Below are 14,318 nucleotides of genomic sequence, written 5' to 3'. Positions count from 1 at the left end.
GAGCTTTCCCCACCGATCCCTTTGGCCAGTGGAGCTGTCCTGATCTCATATATTTACATACATATATATAGAGAGGCCTCTAATCTGCAGTTTTGTATCAATAGTCAGTAGGACTGACAAGCTAATTGGGGAAGAACAGCAACCACAGAGCGCTGAGGCCTCGAAATGTGAGGGCTAGAATAGTAATGTGTTCCTTACGTTATTCATGGGTGATGAAGGGTTAGAACATGCTGAGAACATCTTGGTGGTTTGGGAACATTAACCACCTGGTGAAACGTTTGAGTAGATTCATAGAGTCCAAGGCCAGAAGGAACCATTGTGATCATCTAGTCTGACCTCCAGTCTAATGCAGGCCAGAGAACTTCCTCACAGTAATTCCTAGAGCAGATCTCGAAGGAAAAACACCTAATCTTGATTTAAAAATGGTCAGTGATGGAGAATTCACCACCCTCCTTGGTAAATTGTGAATGACTCTCACCACTAACAAAGTCCTGTGGGTTGAGAACAGTGCTGTAGCAATAGTTCCTACCAGGCTTTCTGGGTGATGGCTAGACGGTCCAGAGGCTTGCTGAGCAGTAGGACTGATAAATGACAGGGGGTAACTATAACTAAACCCTTCCCATGAAGCTCCTGGCAGCAGCTTACTTCACTTCAGAGTCTGGTCTCGTGATTCCAAACCAATGGATAATTCTCAAGCTTCTGTAGCTACTATTGGTTGTCACTGAAACTTCTGGAACTTTTCTTCCAGACTTCTGTGAAGTCACCAACTCACGGTCAGGCTTCTCTTATTCAGACACCACGGCACAAAAATGTCCGTGTCCTGACCTGTGGGAAGGGCTTAGCCACATGAAACGGTGGTAGTAGCCGGATGGGCTGGGCATGTGTGTGCTTGAATTGCATGTGTTAAGACCTGAAGGATCTTAAACACAAAGTAGATGACCTCCTGCGGTCCCTTCCAACTCTGATATTCTATGATCACATTTCCTCAAAGGGAGCCTCTGGTAACTCAGTGAATCACATCAAGTCGTAGGCAGGCTCTTTACTTAAATATTATTATTTATTGTGAACTGACAATGTCTTGTTGGGATGATGAGGCTGAGCAAAACCAGAGGAAAAAGTGTTCCCTGCCCTAAGGATCTGACAGCCTAAATCAGACAGAAAATACAGCACACCTGTCAGACAGATGGCTAAACTTTCAAGGATGCGGATATTTTAGCAAATATATTGTAACAATTCCACGAGCACCAAAAACATTTGTCATTCTGCTGCACACCAGGGCTACTCAGAACTTCATGGCATCTGTGCGAGGGGCAACAGAATATCTGTTTTCCTGAAATTAAAAGCTCGGGTCTTTGCCAGCTGATGTACAGGTGAATCTCTGCAAACTGTGAGCCGTATAGTTCCTATGACAAACGGCTGGGAAGTTCTGATCCCATCCAACAGTGTGTACACACACACACACACACACACACACTCACACACACCCCAGTTCATAAAAACCTAAACTATGCTTGTTGAGTTATCATTGAATGACCTGGGCAGAAAATGTGAAAATAGGGATTGAACCAAGTCATAAAATTTGGATCTGGATTCTGCCGGGGTGCTGGAACAATTTGTATAGTGGGGGTGCTTAGAGCCATTGAACCAAACTATCAGGGGGTAGCCGTGTTAGTCTGTATCTACAAAAAGAACAAGGAGTCTGGTGGCACCTTAAAGACTAACAGATTTATTTGGGCATAAGCTTTCATGGGTAAAAACCTCACATTCTTCGGATGCATCCGAAGAAGTGAGGTTTTTACCCATGAAAGCTTATGCCCAAATAAACCGGTTAGTTTTTAAGGTGCCACCAGACTCCTTGTTCTTATTGAAGCAAACTGTAACCCTGTATATAATGGAAGCCACTTCAAGCCGGGGGGTGCGGTGGCATCCCCTGCACCTCTCGTTCCATCATCTATGGATTTTGCCCCAGTCTAGGGCACTGGGGTTTGGATTCAGTGATTTCAGGCCCATTGCTAGTTTTGAAGACATGTTTGGAGGTCATTTGGCTCACCAGGAGAGAATGACAGCTCCAGGAATAAAGGGTGGCGTGGAAGAAAGCCCTAAGATGGATAATGGAGACTTTGAAAGTACCTATTCAAGTTTGCCTAATGCCTGCCAGAGACATTAAAAAGATGCCTGATGTTCTCTTGCCCAAGGAAGTGAGCAATGCCCTTGACAAGTGAAGCCCCATGGACATGAACTCACTAGGGATAATTAGGAAAGAACTAACAACGCACATGAACATGGTAACCCGGTGAACTGCTTTGTCCCTACATGCCAAGGCCATTTCCTTATACTGAGAATGAAGTGTCAAGATTTACCTGAGTTCTAGGGGACAGCCCATAATCTGAAATGTCCCAAACCTGGATGAATCCACATGTGTCTCCAGATACAAGAACACTGTTCATTTGATTGGCTGACAATCCAGTCACAGACGCATCCTCTTTAGCTGGGGCATAATAAAAACCTGAAACAACAAGAGAGGATGGAGGGTAACATTTTCAAAAGTGCTGAAGTGACTTAGGAGCCGACATCCCATTTTTAAAAGCGACATCGGCACTTAGGAACCTAAGTGCCATTGATTTCAATGAGACTCAAATGTCTATTTAGCCCTGGTCTACACTGGGGGGAGGGGGAAATCGACCTAAGTTACGCAACTTCAGCTACGAGAATAGCATAGCCAAAGTCGATGTATTTAGGTCTACTTACCGTGGTGTCTTCACGGCGCTGAGTCGACTGCTGACACTCCTCCGTCGACTCCGCTTGTGCCTCTTGCGACGGTGGAGTACCGGAGTCGACAGGAGAGTGCTCGGGGATTGATTTATCACATCTAGACTAGACGCAATAAATCGACCCCTGATAGAGCGATCATTACCCGCCGATCCACCAGGTAGTGTAGACCTGCCCTTAGATTGTAAACCCCCTGGGTCAGGGAGCATCTTTGCACAGCACCTGGCACAGTGAGGTCCTGGACCATGGCTCGGGCTCCTGGGCACTAAGGTAATACAAATAAATAATAAGTGCCTAAGGCCCATATCCCCAAAGGTATTTCGGCACCTAACTCCCATTGATTTCCTAAGTCCTCTGTCACTCATGAAAATAGGACATAGGCATTTTTGAAAATCTTACCCTAAACCTTCCAGGAACTCTGTCAGGTTCAAAGAGCATATGCTACCGTATTTTTTTTAAAGTTCCTCCTCTGTGTTATTAGTATCACTTAAAATGATTAAAACAGCAAGAGTTATTGAAATCTGCTTCCATTATCAGCATAATGCTGTTCATTTTAATTCTTGAACTTCATTCAGCTTGAACAATGAAGCAGACTAGTTAGTTTCACTTACCTTTCTGGTGGTTGCTGTTAGCTTCACTTTTTGGGTCTCGTGTACAGGTAAAATGCTACAATGCTTGGGTTGCAAAGACTGCAGGGGAATGTTATATACAATGCTCCCAAACAGCCCCCATTCAATTTCACGGACTGAATTAAAAACCATGGCCACATTTCTACTGATCTTCATTTTTTGTGTGAAAAAAACCCTCCTAAATTTTGGGCCTAAATGGACCTGACATCCTTTAGCTAAATAAAGAAACAGAGAAATAACATGGTCCTTAGAGCAGCCTATTACACTGACACTGTGGAAAGTGGCTTCATTAGGTAGCCCTTCTGCAGCACTTCACTGAAGAGAGGATGAAAATTCTTTGTTCCCCTTCTAATTCTGTCACACGGCAGCTATTTTTAACACAGGAAAAGGCCTCTCTTCTGCACCATTAGAGTCACATTGGCAGCACAAGCCTCCGCACACTGTATCACATCTATTATAATAAACAGATGCTATATTTAATACCTTATATCTATATACACACCCGTTAGCTAGAAGAATACCAATGTGCTTGCATATATAAAATTAGTCACCCACTACTGAAATGCAGCCATCTCTGGGTTGGAATCTGGCAGCCACTCTGTGCCAACACCACTGAGTAACAGTTCTTGTTGTTTCCCCTTAAAGAGAGTAATATTTCCTTCAGTTGAAATGTTGGAGTTTTTTTGGGCAGTTATTCACATTGGCATTTGGCAGAGAGCATGGGACCCACTCCAGAATGGCCAGTATGGTGGGATACTCACCTGGGATGTGAGACACATGGCTTTGGAGCAGGGACTTGAATCGAGGTCTCCAACATGCCAGGTGAGCATCTGAACCACTGGGCTATAGATTCTCTCTCTCTCTTTGTCCCAATGAATATTTAGTTATTTATACAAAGTGGAACAGCTTTAGCAGGAGTTATCTATAGACAGACGGACTCTCTAGTGTGGTTGGGACACACGCCTGGGATGTAGGAGATCCAGGTGAGCATCTGAACCACTGGGCTGTTGGCTATTCTGGGGATTCTCTCTCTCTCTCTCTCTCTCTCGTTTTTGTGTGGGAAATTTTGAAAGCTCTCAGTTTTGTTCTGATGTGGATGTGACGCAGTAGGGAGCGGGGTGGATTGACCTGGGAATGTCGTTTAGTTTTACTGGGACTGTCTGCATGGGGGGATGGGAGAGCAGGGGATGACTTTAGGTGAGGGACCATACCTGAGCCTGTAACCTGAGCCAGGAAGGGGGGTGGGGCGAGTCAACACCTTTGCCTGGGAAACTGGACAAAGGGAGAGGAAGAGAGAAGGAGGGGGAGAGAGCCTGCTGGAGGGGTTTTTGGTTTCAGTTTTGGGCTGGCTGGGAAGAGGCAGGGAACCCCAAGTCTGGGGTCTAAGATCCTTGCCCCACAGAGGGACCTGGCTGAGGGGTCCTGGTTGTACCTACAAGCCCTGCTTGGGACTGTGTTCCTGTCGTCTAATAAACCTTTTGTTTTACTGGCTGGCTGAGAGTCATGGTGAATCGCAGGAAGTGGGGGGTGCAGGGCCCTGACTCCCCCACACTCCGTGACAGTGGAACAAAAACAAATTGTGAACCCTCAACGTTTTTCATGGAACGGAAGCTCAGCATCTTGTAAGGCCTCTCATGGCTGTACCCCAAAATCAAGGGCTACTTTAGAAAATATTGGCCCGAGGGTGTGTCCACCCAGCAGCTGGGAGGTGCGATTCCCAGTGCAGGTGGACATAACATGCACCAGCTCTGCTTGAGATAGTACCTAAAAATCGCACTGCGGGGGCGGGGCTTAGCCTGAGGATGTACCCAGGAGCTTGGGCAGGACAGTACTTGGGCAGCTAGCCCGAGTGGCTCCCTCTGCCTCTGTAGCCACACTACTGTTAGGTGCTAGATTGAGCAAAGCTGGCACGTGTATGTCTACCCGCCCCAGGAATCACACCTCCCAGAAGCTATGTAGACGTATCCTTAGGGCATGTCTTCACTACCCGCCGATCCGGCGGGTAGCAATCGGTCTATCGGGGATCGACTTACCGCGTCTAGTGAAGACGCGGTAAAATCGATCCCTGATCGCTCTGCCGTCGACTCCGGAAATCCACCTCGGCAAGAGGCGGCAGCGGAGTCGGCGGCAGCGCGGCAGCGGTCGACTTTCCCGCGTCCTCACCGCCAGGTAAGCCGACCTAAAATACGCAACTTCAGCTACAGTATTCACGTAGCTGAAGTTGCATATCTTAGGTCGGACCCCCGCTGTAGTGTAGACCCAGCCTGAGTGTCTCTATGCAAAATCCTGATCCTCCTGAAATTAATGGGAGTTTAGCCATTGACTTCAATGGGGCCAGAATTTTGCCCTCTGCGTGTCTGTTTGACTCACTGTTACTGGTAGTCAACACAGATGGAAATTCCTCAGCTGCACTGGGTTTCATTTTCGGTAACAGCTCCCCATGTACAATTGCTGCTGCCTGGATTGCCGTTTCCCACCCATGAACTCTCCTCCCTTTGATGCTTAGCTAAAACGATCCGTTCTAGTGAGTGTGGCTGGGCACGGAATAGCACTTCTGTGTCTTTTTGCATGGTAATTTCTTGTACATTTCCTGGAGTTAGCTTAAGGCTTGCTCTTTGATTTTCGGTTTTGTCGTTTTTTTTTCCCCCACAGGGATACTGAAGTGGGGCACTGAAAAAAACAAAACAAAACAAAACCCAACCCTAGTCACTGGGAAAATACATTTCCCACGAGAAAGGGTTTGAATATCCTGTTTTTAAAGCTTTTCTCGTGTCATGTTTGGAAGCTTTTCTATTTAGCTAGCATTTTGGTTTTTGTAAATAACATACATTTTCCAATTGTTCTTAGTGCCAGTATCTGAAGTTCCAATAACTGGAATATTGGTACGATAGGGAGGAGAGAGAATAAATAAGCATCAGATACATCCCTGCAGTTAGACCAGGGAAGAGTTTGGCTCTTTGGGCCAAATCCTCATTCCAATGAAGTTGATGGATGTGCTTTTAATTCCAAAGGGATCACAATTTGGTCCAATAACATCTTATGTCTCTCAGTAGGACTATGGTTATAGCATATGTTGCCAGAATCCCGTTGAGAGAGGATTTCTGGAACAACAGATCAGTTAAAGATCAGCACACACCAATGAACACAGATCAGTTTAATTACAATCCAGATTTCACAGTCAGATGCCAGCTGCAAGGCCTTTAACAGTAAGCTGTGTCTACACTAGCACTTTTGTCGGTATAACTTATGTCATTCGGGGGGGGGGGGTGAAAAAACACACCCCTGAGTGACACAAGTGACACCAACAGAAGCGCTGGTGTGGACAGTGCTATGTCGGTGGGAGAGAGCTCTCCTCTCAGCACAGAGCAGCTACATGGGAGATCTTACAGCGGCATCGGGACAGCTGTGCCGCTGTAAGCTGTTTAGTGTAGACATGGCCTTAGCCCTGGTCTACACGACAAACTTATGTCGGTATAACTACGTTGGTCCAGCTTGTGGAAAATCTACACCCCTGAGCAACGCAGTTATACCGAGCAAACTCCCTTCTCTCGCTGACATAGCTACTGCCTCTCGGGGAAGTGGAGTACCTACACCCAGGGGAGAAGCTTTAGGAATTAGCATCAGCTTTAGGAATAGGTTGGATAGGTGACCAACCAAAGCATTTCAGGGGAAACATCCGGGATCCAAACACTAGGGGATGAATTCGCCTGCAGGAAGAGACCACCAGACCCCTGCGCTCCAGAAGCCCATTTATGGAGTACAGGCTGCAGAAGAAGCCAGCTAGCTAGAAGACTCCGTACTCCTGGACTCCTGACTGTGGGCTGCAGGAAAAGAACAGCTAGCCAGAAGACAAATGCCCTTCTCTAACATGGGTTGGGCATGAGACACGGAGAGGCTGGGAAGGAAAAGAAATAACGTACAATCCAGGACTAATTACGTCAGGTTAGATGGAGGCATCTCCCTTGTTTCTATCGCACCAAACCAAGCTGTTTCTGCCACATCCTCATGGTTTATTGGCCCATGGACCAAGAGGGCTGGAGGAGACACTCACACCTCCAGGTCGCTAGTTAGGCAGTGACAAGCCCTTAACACTTGCTCCCTATTGAAATTAATAGCAAAACTCCCACTGACTTCAGTGAGCCAGGATTTCTCCACAGGCCGCCAGGATCTGAACATCTAGCTGAAGTTACCATGACTTTCACAGCTACATCTTACCAAATTCCCATTGTTCTGCAAGGACGCTCCACCAGCGAAGGTTCCCGGCTTCAGAGCTCACAAGGATTGCACTGTCTTTTGAAACACCATCCAGGGATCGATGCTGGAGAAAGAGTAGTTTATCCACTGGAGGATGTGACCTAAAATTCAGTGAAGAAGATGTTCAGACCATCCCTAACCCTTTATTTTCTTTAAAGTCCACCTGGCAGGTCAAAACACCCAACTTTTTTTTTTAAAAGGGCTGGTTATTCCCATTGGAAAGGAGGGGAAAGGCCCGGAACTATAAATAAGGTTGCATTTGGGAATACTACACTTTTCCTGTGGTTGCTTTCTTCACACAGACATAAACTACAAAAACCCCCACACGTTTAATTGTTTTTATTTAACTATTCCTGACAATTTCTATAGAAGAACCCCCAAATAAATAACTGTCTGTATGTATTGGCTGTTAAACATCCAACAAAGCTCTGCATTGTCTTCAAAGCTTGAGCTACAGGCATCAGAGTGCTGAGAGCAAGAAGTCAAAAGTTGATCTGAACCAACCAAAAGGTCCCGAACCTGCAACGGGCGACATGTGGATGAACTGCTGTGCCCGTGAAGAGCCTGACTGAAGTCAGCGAGACTCTGTACCATCTCAGGGGCCTGCCCACATGAAGCTCATGGCAGGACTGAGGTGTAGCTGGTATATATTTCAAAGAAGTTTGCCATTTTTTGTTCAGTGGCAAATGTCTCCACAGCTGGTGGCTTGTGGTGGGGCACTTCGTATCACGTGGCTGATATTCCTAAACCCGGGGGAAGAATTGCATTTGGCTCCCGTTCAAAACCTTTGCAAAGGGTGTAATTCTCCTCAGTGTCCCTATCAGCCCAGTAATATTTCATTAGCCCACACCACTGGAAACACCGGGCCATTGAAGCAGATACACGTCTCCCCACTGACATCAGGGAGCGTTGGACCTGGTAGATTTTTACACTGAGCCAGGGCAGGAATGGAAGATGAAGTCACACTGCTGTAACTGCGTGGAGAGGCAGGCCCTGTGTGTTTATTAAGGGTCAGATTCTGCATTCCCTGTTGAGGCTGGGTCCTGCTGATCTCAGCACAGGGCCAGGCTATATTTGCAGCAAATTGCAACACCCGCCCCGCTCTGGCTGAGCTGCTACATTGAGGATGGAACTATGGCTTCAGCCATTCCCCACCCCTTCTCAATCAGGTGCTGCTCAGGGGGCAGGAAGTGGGTGCACGAGGTCTGGGTATAGCCAATGGAGGGGTATAAAGGAGGTTGTTACTCCCGTGAATGCACGGTGCCTTTTAACCCTATACAGTGTTGACCAAACCCATAAAGGCTGGCTTAAATTTAATGGACCCAATCCTGCAAACCATCTACTCTCAAAATTCTTGTCAACCTCCATGTCACGCAGGATTGGGCCCAATTTCCCCTCAGTGGGGCAGATCCTCTGGTGGTGTGAACGGTCATAGCTCCATTGACATCAGTGGTGCTAAGACACTCTAAACCTGCTGAGCAGCTGCTCCAAGGGATTTAAACATGCCAGCGGCCCGTGGGCGTTCCCAGCTTTCACCATTCAAACCTGCAGGCCCATGCAGTTATGATAAGGCTCATCACAGCTATAGCCACTTGTCATCTTCAAAGCACCTTGCAAACATTAATAGTGCTTAGGATGGTGCTTACATTTTGTGAGAAACCTTCGCAGTTTGCCCAGCATGCTGAGATGATCTCAAACAGAGAGAGCAATGCAGATTCTTTAGTGTCAAGCGCCTGGTTTTTAAATTGATTAATAAATAAATAAATAATAATAATAACACCACCACCCAAACCCAGCAGCTTAATCATGATAAGGAAGATAATCAAGCAGCATGTTGCAGGGAAATGAGACACCAATATTTTAAGCAGCAAGGCTCTAATAAAAATGCCCTCTCCTTGTCATGCTGTTTGTTAGAAGGAAAAAAAAGGTGTAACTTGGAAACGAAGCAACTCGGTAACGCCCGAGCGAAGCACATTACTTCCCCCGGCCCACAGTTTAATGAATAACTCACCATAAGTCATTACAAGAAAATTGTACCTTTCAGGCTGAGCCTGTCTGAGGTAGAGATACACACTCTGGGATTCCACATCCCACACGATAATTTCTCCATCGAAGCTGCCTGAAGCAAGGAGCCCAAGAGAAGGACAATAGTCCACAGTCAGGATGTCCTCTTTATGCAGTTGCCCGCCCTTCCAAGAAGGATGCGCAGTAACATACAGGGACTACAAACAGCGGAGAACAGAATAAAGCTAGGTTTTTACTAATTTGATGAATAAGACGTACAGGGGCAAATTCAGTGTTGATGTAAGCAGATGTGGTTTCCTCTGACTTCAATGAGGTTTTTACCCACTTACTCTAATGTCACTTCTATGGGTGTAACAGAAGGAACCGTCTTGTTCGTTTAAACACAATCAACAACAAGTACCTTGCTTTTTAACAGGTGGCTATTCCCATTCCATTCCTCCTCCTTTACGCACCTCAGGTTCACAGAAATCATAAAGGACGATTTTCTGATTCCATCCCACTGTGAGCAATGTTTGATCCCGCAAAGCTACAAGTCCCGTGACTTCAGCTTCTTCCACTACCTCCAGTTGGTGCAGGTTGTGGCCAGTCTGAATATGCCAGACCTGCTCAAAAGAAAATATATTTAGTTTTATCCACCCACAATGTTAGCCTTATCTTGTCCGGCCCCTCAGCTATGGTGCCTGGTGTCAGAAGGGGAAGGAAAGGCACAAAAGATGATAAATGAAGTCTCTGTCTCAAAGAGCAGACTAAAGATGAACTGAACCAAAACTAAGTTCTGATCACAACTGAAAACTTCAGAGAAGTTCCTATCCAATTCCAGAGCAGAATATTGCAGCTTGGGCTGTATGCTAATTGTCACACCATGTAGAGTCATCGGAACTTTGCAATGATTGTTATAAAGGCTTTTAATATACACAGTACAAGCAACATGGTACTTTATGTCTATCCATATCTAAAGCCACTGTAGTGAACTGACAGTGTCTGACTGAAAATCCCACTCTGTTAGCAAATGGTGAGCTCGTTAAGTGTGTTCTGCTGACTCACCGGGGCAGATGGCTCGAGGGAGGTGGGAATGTCACTCTAGAGAGAGGACCTCATCTGTGAGCTGAGCAGACTTAGGGGAGGAACCCTGTGAACAGCCAAACCTCAGAGATTTTTGTGCTGAGTTGTTTTTGTGAATACAGCCAGAAAAGGGGCTACGTTTTGACCTGCTACAGCTTGTGCAGGCTGTACTTCAGGCAAGGTGGGGGAATCACCCGCTCCCAGCTCTGTATTCTGGAAATGAAGGAAGGGTCAAAGGAATTTTGTCGGAAGAGCAGCTCTATTCTGTTTCAGTGAACAAACCTTTATGGTCCCATTCCTTGCTGCCGTAATGAGCCTGTGCTGGGAGTTGTCAAGGGCCATGCATGTAATCTCTTCCTTCCCATGGGCATTGTTTATGAGGAGGTGTTTGGCCCCCGTCTCCACATCCCACACAGCAACAGTGGCGTCATCACCTCCTGTCACCACCTGTCAGCAGAGAAAGCATGGTTTGAAATGTTCTGGTTTTGAGTTGCTTTACCTTTTGCTAAGAAGGAAAGCCCCGAGGAGCAGTAGGGAGCAGTGTCTCCGTTTGGAGCAGGACTGCACCTTCCCTGGATGGTGCATCAGTCCACCAGTTTGTGCAGAAAAGCCAATTTCCCCACTTCAACCCATCTATAACATAGGCAGTGGCTGGTTCAAGGCAGCTATAGACTGATCCATGTATATCCATTGAACTGAATCTATGAAATCACCGCGGATAAACATTTGTGAGGTCAACAGGGGTCGATGTAGGATTGTTCTCTGAAATTTATCCTCTCCAGTGCTATGTCCAGTCTCATTTGAAATGACTTCATGCTGAAGGATGTTGAGAAATGTGAAGAGGGTTCAGAGAAGAGCCACGAGAATGATTGAAGGATTGGAAAACATGCCTTAGTGAAAGAGTTAAGGAGCTTAGTCTGTTTAGCTTATCAAAGAAGAAGTTAAAGGGTGACTTGTTCACTGTGTATAAATACGCACATGGGGAGCAGTGAGACAAGGTGAGTGAGGTGATGTCTTTTATTAGACCAACTTCTGTTGGTGAAAGAAACCCACTTTGGAGCTAGACAGAGACCTTCTTCAGGTCAGACCTCTGGGTAGCTCGAAAGCATGTCTCTTTCACCAACAGAAGCTGGGCCAAGAAAAATATTACCTCACCCACCTTGCCTCTAATATCTTTGGATGGACAGGGCTACAACAACACCGCAAACTGCATGAAAGACATTTGACGATAGAGGGTTTTTTAGTCTAGCTGACAAAGGTGTAACAAGAGCCAAGGTCTGGAAGTTGAAGCTAGGCAAATTCAGAGTAGAAATACGGTGCAATTTTTAAACAGTGAGGATAATTAATCATTGAAACAGCTTCCCCAGGGGTGTGGTGCATTCTCCATCACTGGACATTTTTAAATGAAGATTGGATATTATTCTTAAAGATCAGCTGTAGTTCAACTACAACTATTGGACTTGAAGTAGGAATTAATACAGTGAAGTCCTAAGGCCTGTGTTGACTAGACTATCACACGGTCACATGATCACATGGTCCCTTTTGGCCTTAAAATCTATGAATCTATGAAAAAAAGAAGGTGCACCCATCACATCCCTTGGAAGACTACTCCTTAGTCTTTATAGATCTTAACGTCAATTCTCCTTTGCTCATTTCCATTTGATTTTGTCTTGTTATACTGCTATGGAGCATCCTAAACAATTCTCCTTGCTTGGTGTCTATGTCCTGGACCTAGGCATTCTATAGGACATACAAGACCTATTATTGAAGAACAACAATCAGTAATGAGGAGGTGCAACATGGGACAATGCCGAGTGTGAAAGAGGTGAGCATTCCAAAAATACGCTGAAAAGACTCGTGTTGGCCGGTTCCATACTGCTGTGATTTAGAAAGATTTCCAAGGGCAGGCATGTGTCAGGCTGCTAGTGAGCTCTCATTTGGCACTAGCACTGCTTGGAATGGGTGTGAAATTTGGAGACCAAAAGGAGCAGAGGACAGAGCTGAAGAGGGGCAGCTTTGGGGCTGGAGAATATTAAGAAGCGAATCTTGACAAATTGAAAGAAGTCAGGCTGACCGGCAAAACAAGAGGAAGAAGATGCAAGGGATTGTGGCAGAGGATGGGTTTGGAGGGGCATTTATAGAAGAAGGCAGCTGGGCGCCACACAACTAGCTGTGTGGTGCAATGGCTGACAATTAAACACATACAGTGATGGCAATTTGTTCCTAGCCTCACGCATGAGAGTAAAGATGTCAAAGCTGCAAACCCCAATGCTGAGCTCAGCTCGGGAGGTGCTGGAGATGTCACCGAAGTCATGCTTTCCGGAGCCAATCGGATTTCTCTTTGAAACTTTTGATTAAGGCAAAGCTACAAGAAGTGGTTATCGTACTACACGATACATTAGTTAGTACTTATTGAGGATCGGTTTAATATTCAAAGACCCTGGCTAAAAAGAGTTGAATGTACTTGGTTTCCCCGTCCTTTCCTGCATTTCCTGGCAGCTGCTCTCCTCCCCTCCGAGCTCCCAAAATATGACACGGAAACAGATGCTGGAGCCAGATAGGACACAACCCAAGCCAAACCACAACATGAACTCAAGGTTCCGTGACGGTGGAGGAGATTTAAAAGGCTCCTGGACTTGTTTTCTGGGTGGGTTAACGGCTGGAGTTTGTTGTTCTAACCTTGTCCTCCCTGTTTATTGCAGAAGGAATGCATCTCTGAAACAAAGGAACTCTTTTCTTGTGGCTTCCGACAGCGATTCAGCCGCACACGTTCCAGGGCACACAACCCTCGACTGTGCTTTTCCAGTTGGTTTGGGATGCAGTCAAAACAAGTGAGTGACTAATGTGCACAAGCTGCCCTGGGTGAAGAGCTCTGCTTTGCCTTATTTGCACTTAGTGATTAACACCCAGGGTTGGACGGAAGGAAGGCAAGTGCATAAGCCCATCACCTGCCTGCTCCGGGTCGAGAAAACAGACAAAGAAACCAACGAACGGTGCACAGCTGCTTCAGCCCACCGTTTGCTTCTCCGGCAATAAAATAGAGAGATTTTATTATAGAACAAGAACAAGCCCAAGTTCTTGCTTTTTCCTTCCATAGCAACTCACTGGAGAAATTGCGAGAGCTGGGGGAGCTTCGTATTGCTCTTCTGCTGGTCTCAGAGCAAGGAGGAGAAGAATGCGACTCCCTCACTGTGCTTTCATTTTAATTCGAGACCTTACAGCACATCTCAATCAAGCTCCGAAGAGTCTGGTCATCACAAATACACCTCTCCAGAGGGTAATGGGGTGGAGGAGGAATCCCCGTCTGGTGCAGGGACTGGATGTGTTGACCTATATTAAAGCGCCTTCCACACCTAATTCCTCAATTGTCTCTGTAGAGCACAGCCCTGCCTTATGGGCATTTCAGAGCGGCACCGTTCCAGGGGGAGCAGCCTGTGCACTGGATCTGCTCTGGTGCCCGGTCCCCGGCTCTTCCCACTTTGGGACAGTCCCAGCTCGCCACTAAGCCCTTAGGTAAAAGTCCTATAGAATTTCGTAGGCATTTAACCTATGCCTAAGCTCTCGAGGAGTCAATTGAGG

General features: G+C 46.3%; 1 protein-coding gene across 1 annotated transcript in view; it reads right to left on the bottom strand.

Moving 5' to 3' along the window:
- Window positions 1-14,318, bottom strand: part of LOC112105488 (WD repeat-containing protein on Y chromosome-like) — a 52,736-nt gene that overhangs the window by 22,305 nt on the left and 16,113 nt on the right. Inside the window, exons 11-15 of the mRNA XM_026654377.1 lie at window positions 11,022-11,186; window positions 10,130-10,279; window positions 9,690-9,874; window positions 7,614-7,753; window positions 2,361-2,506 (exon numbers count right to left, since the gene is read on the bottom strand). Of these exons, the coding sequence (XP_026510162.1) occupies window positions 2,361-2,506; window positions 7,614-7,753; window positions 9,690-9,874; window positions 10,130-10,279; window positions 11,022-11,186 (786 nt within the window). The remainder of the gene's footprint in view (window positions 1-2,360; window positions 2,507-7,613; window positions 7,754-9,689; window positions 9,875-10,129; window positions 10,280-11,021; window positions 11,187-14,318) is intronic.

Source organism: Terrapene carolina, unplaced genomic scaffold (assembly GCF_002925995.2).
Source record: "Terrapene carolina triunguis isolate 2854851 unplaced genomic scaffold, T_m_triunguis-2.0 Scaffold192, whole genome shotgun sequence".
NCBI lineage: Eukaryota > Metazoa > Chordata > Testudines > Emydidae > Terrapene > Terrapene triunguis.
The sequence above is the reverse complement of the archived record's forward strand: the minus strand, read 5'-3'. Positions and strand labels throughout refer to the sequence as shown.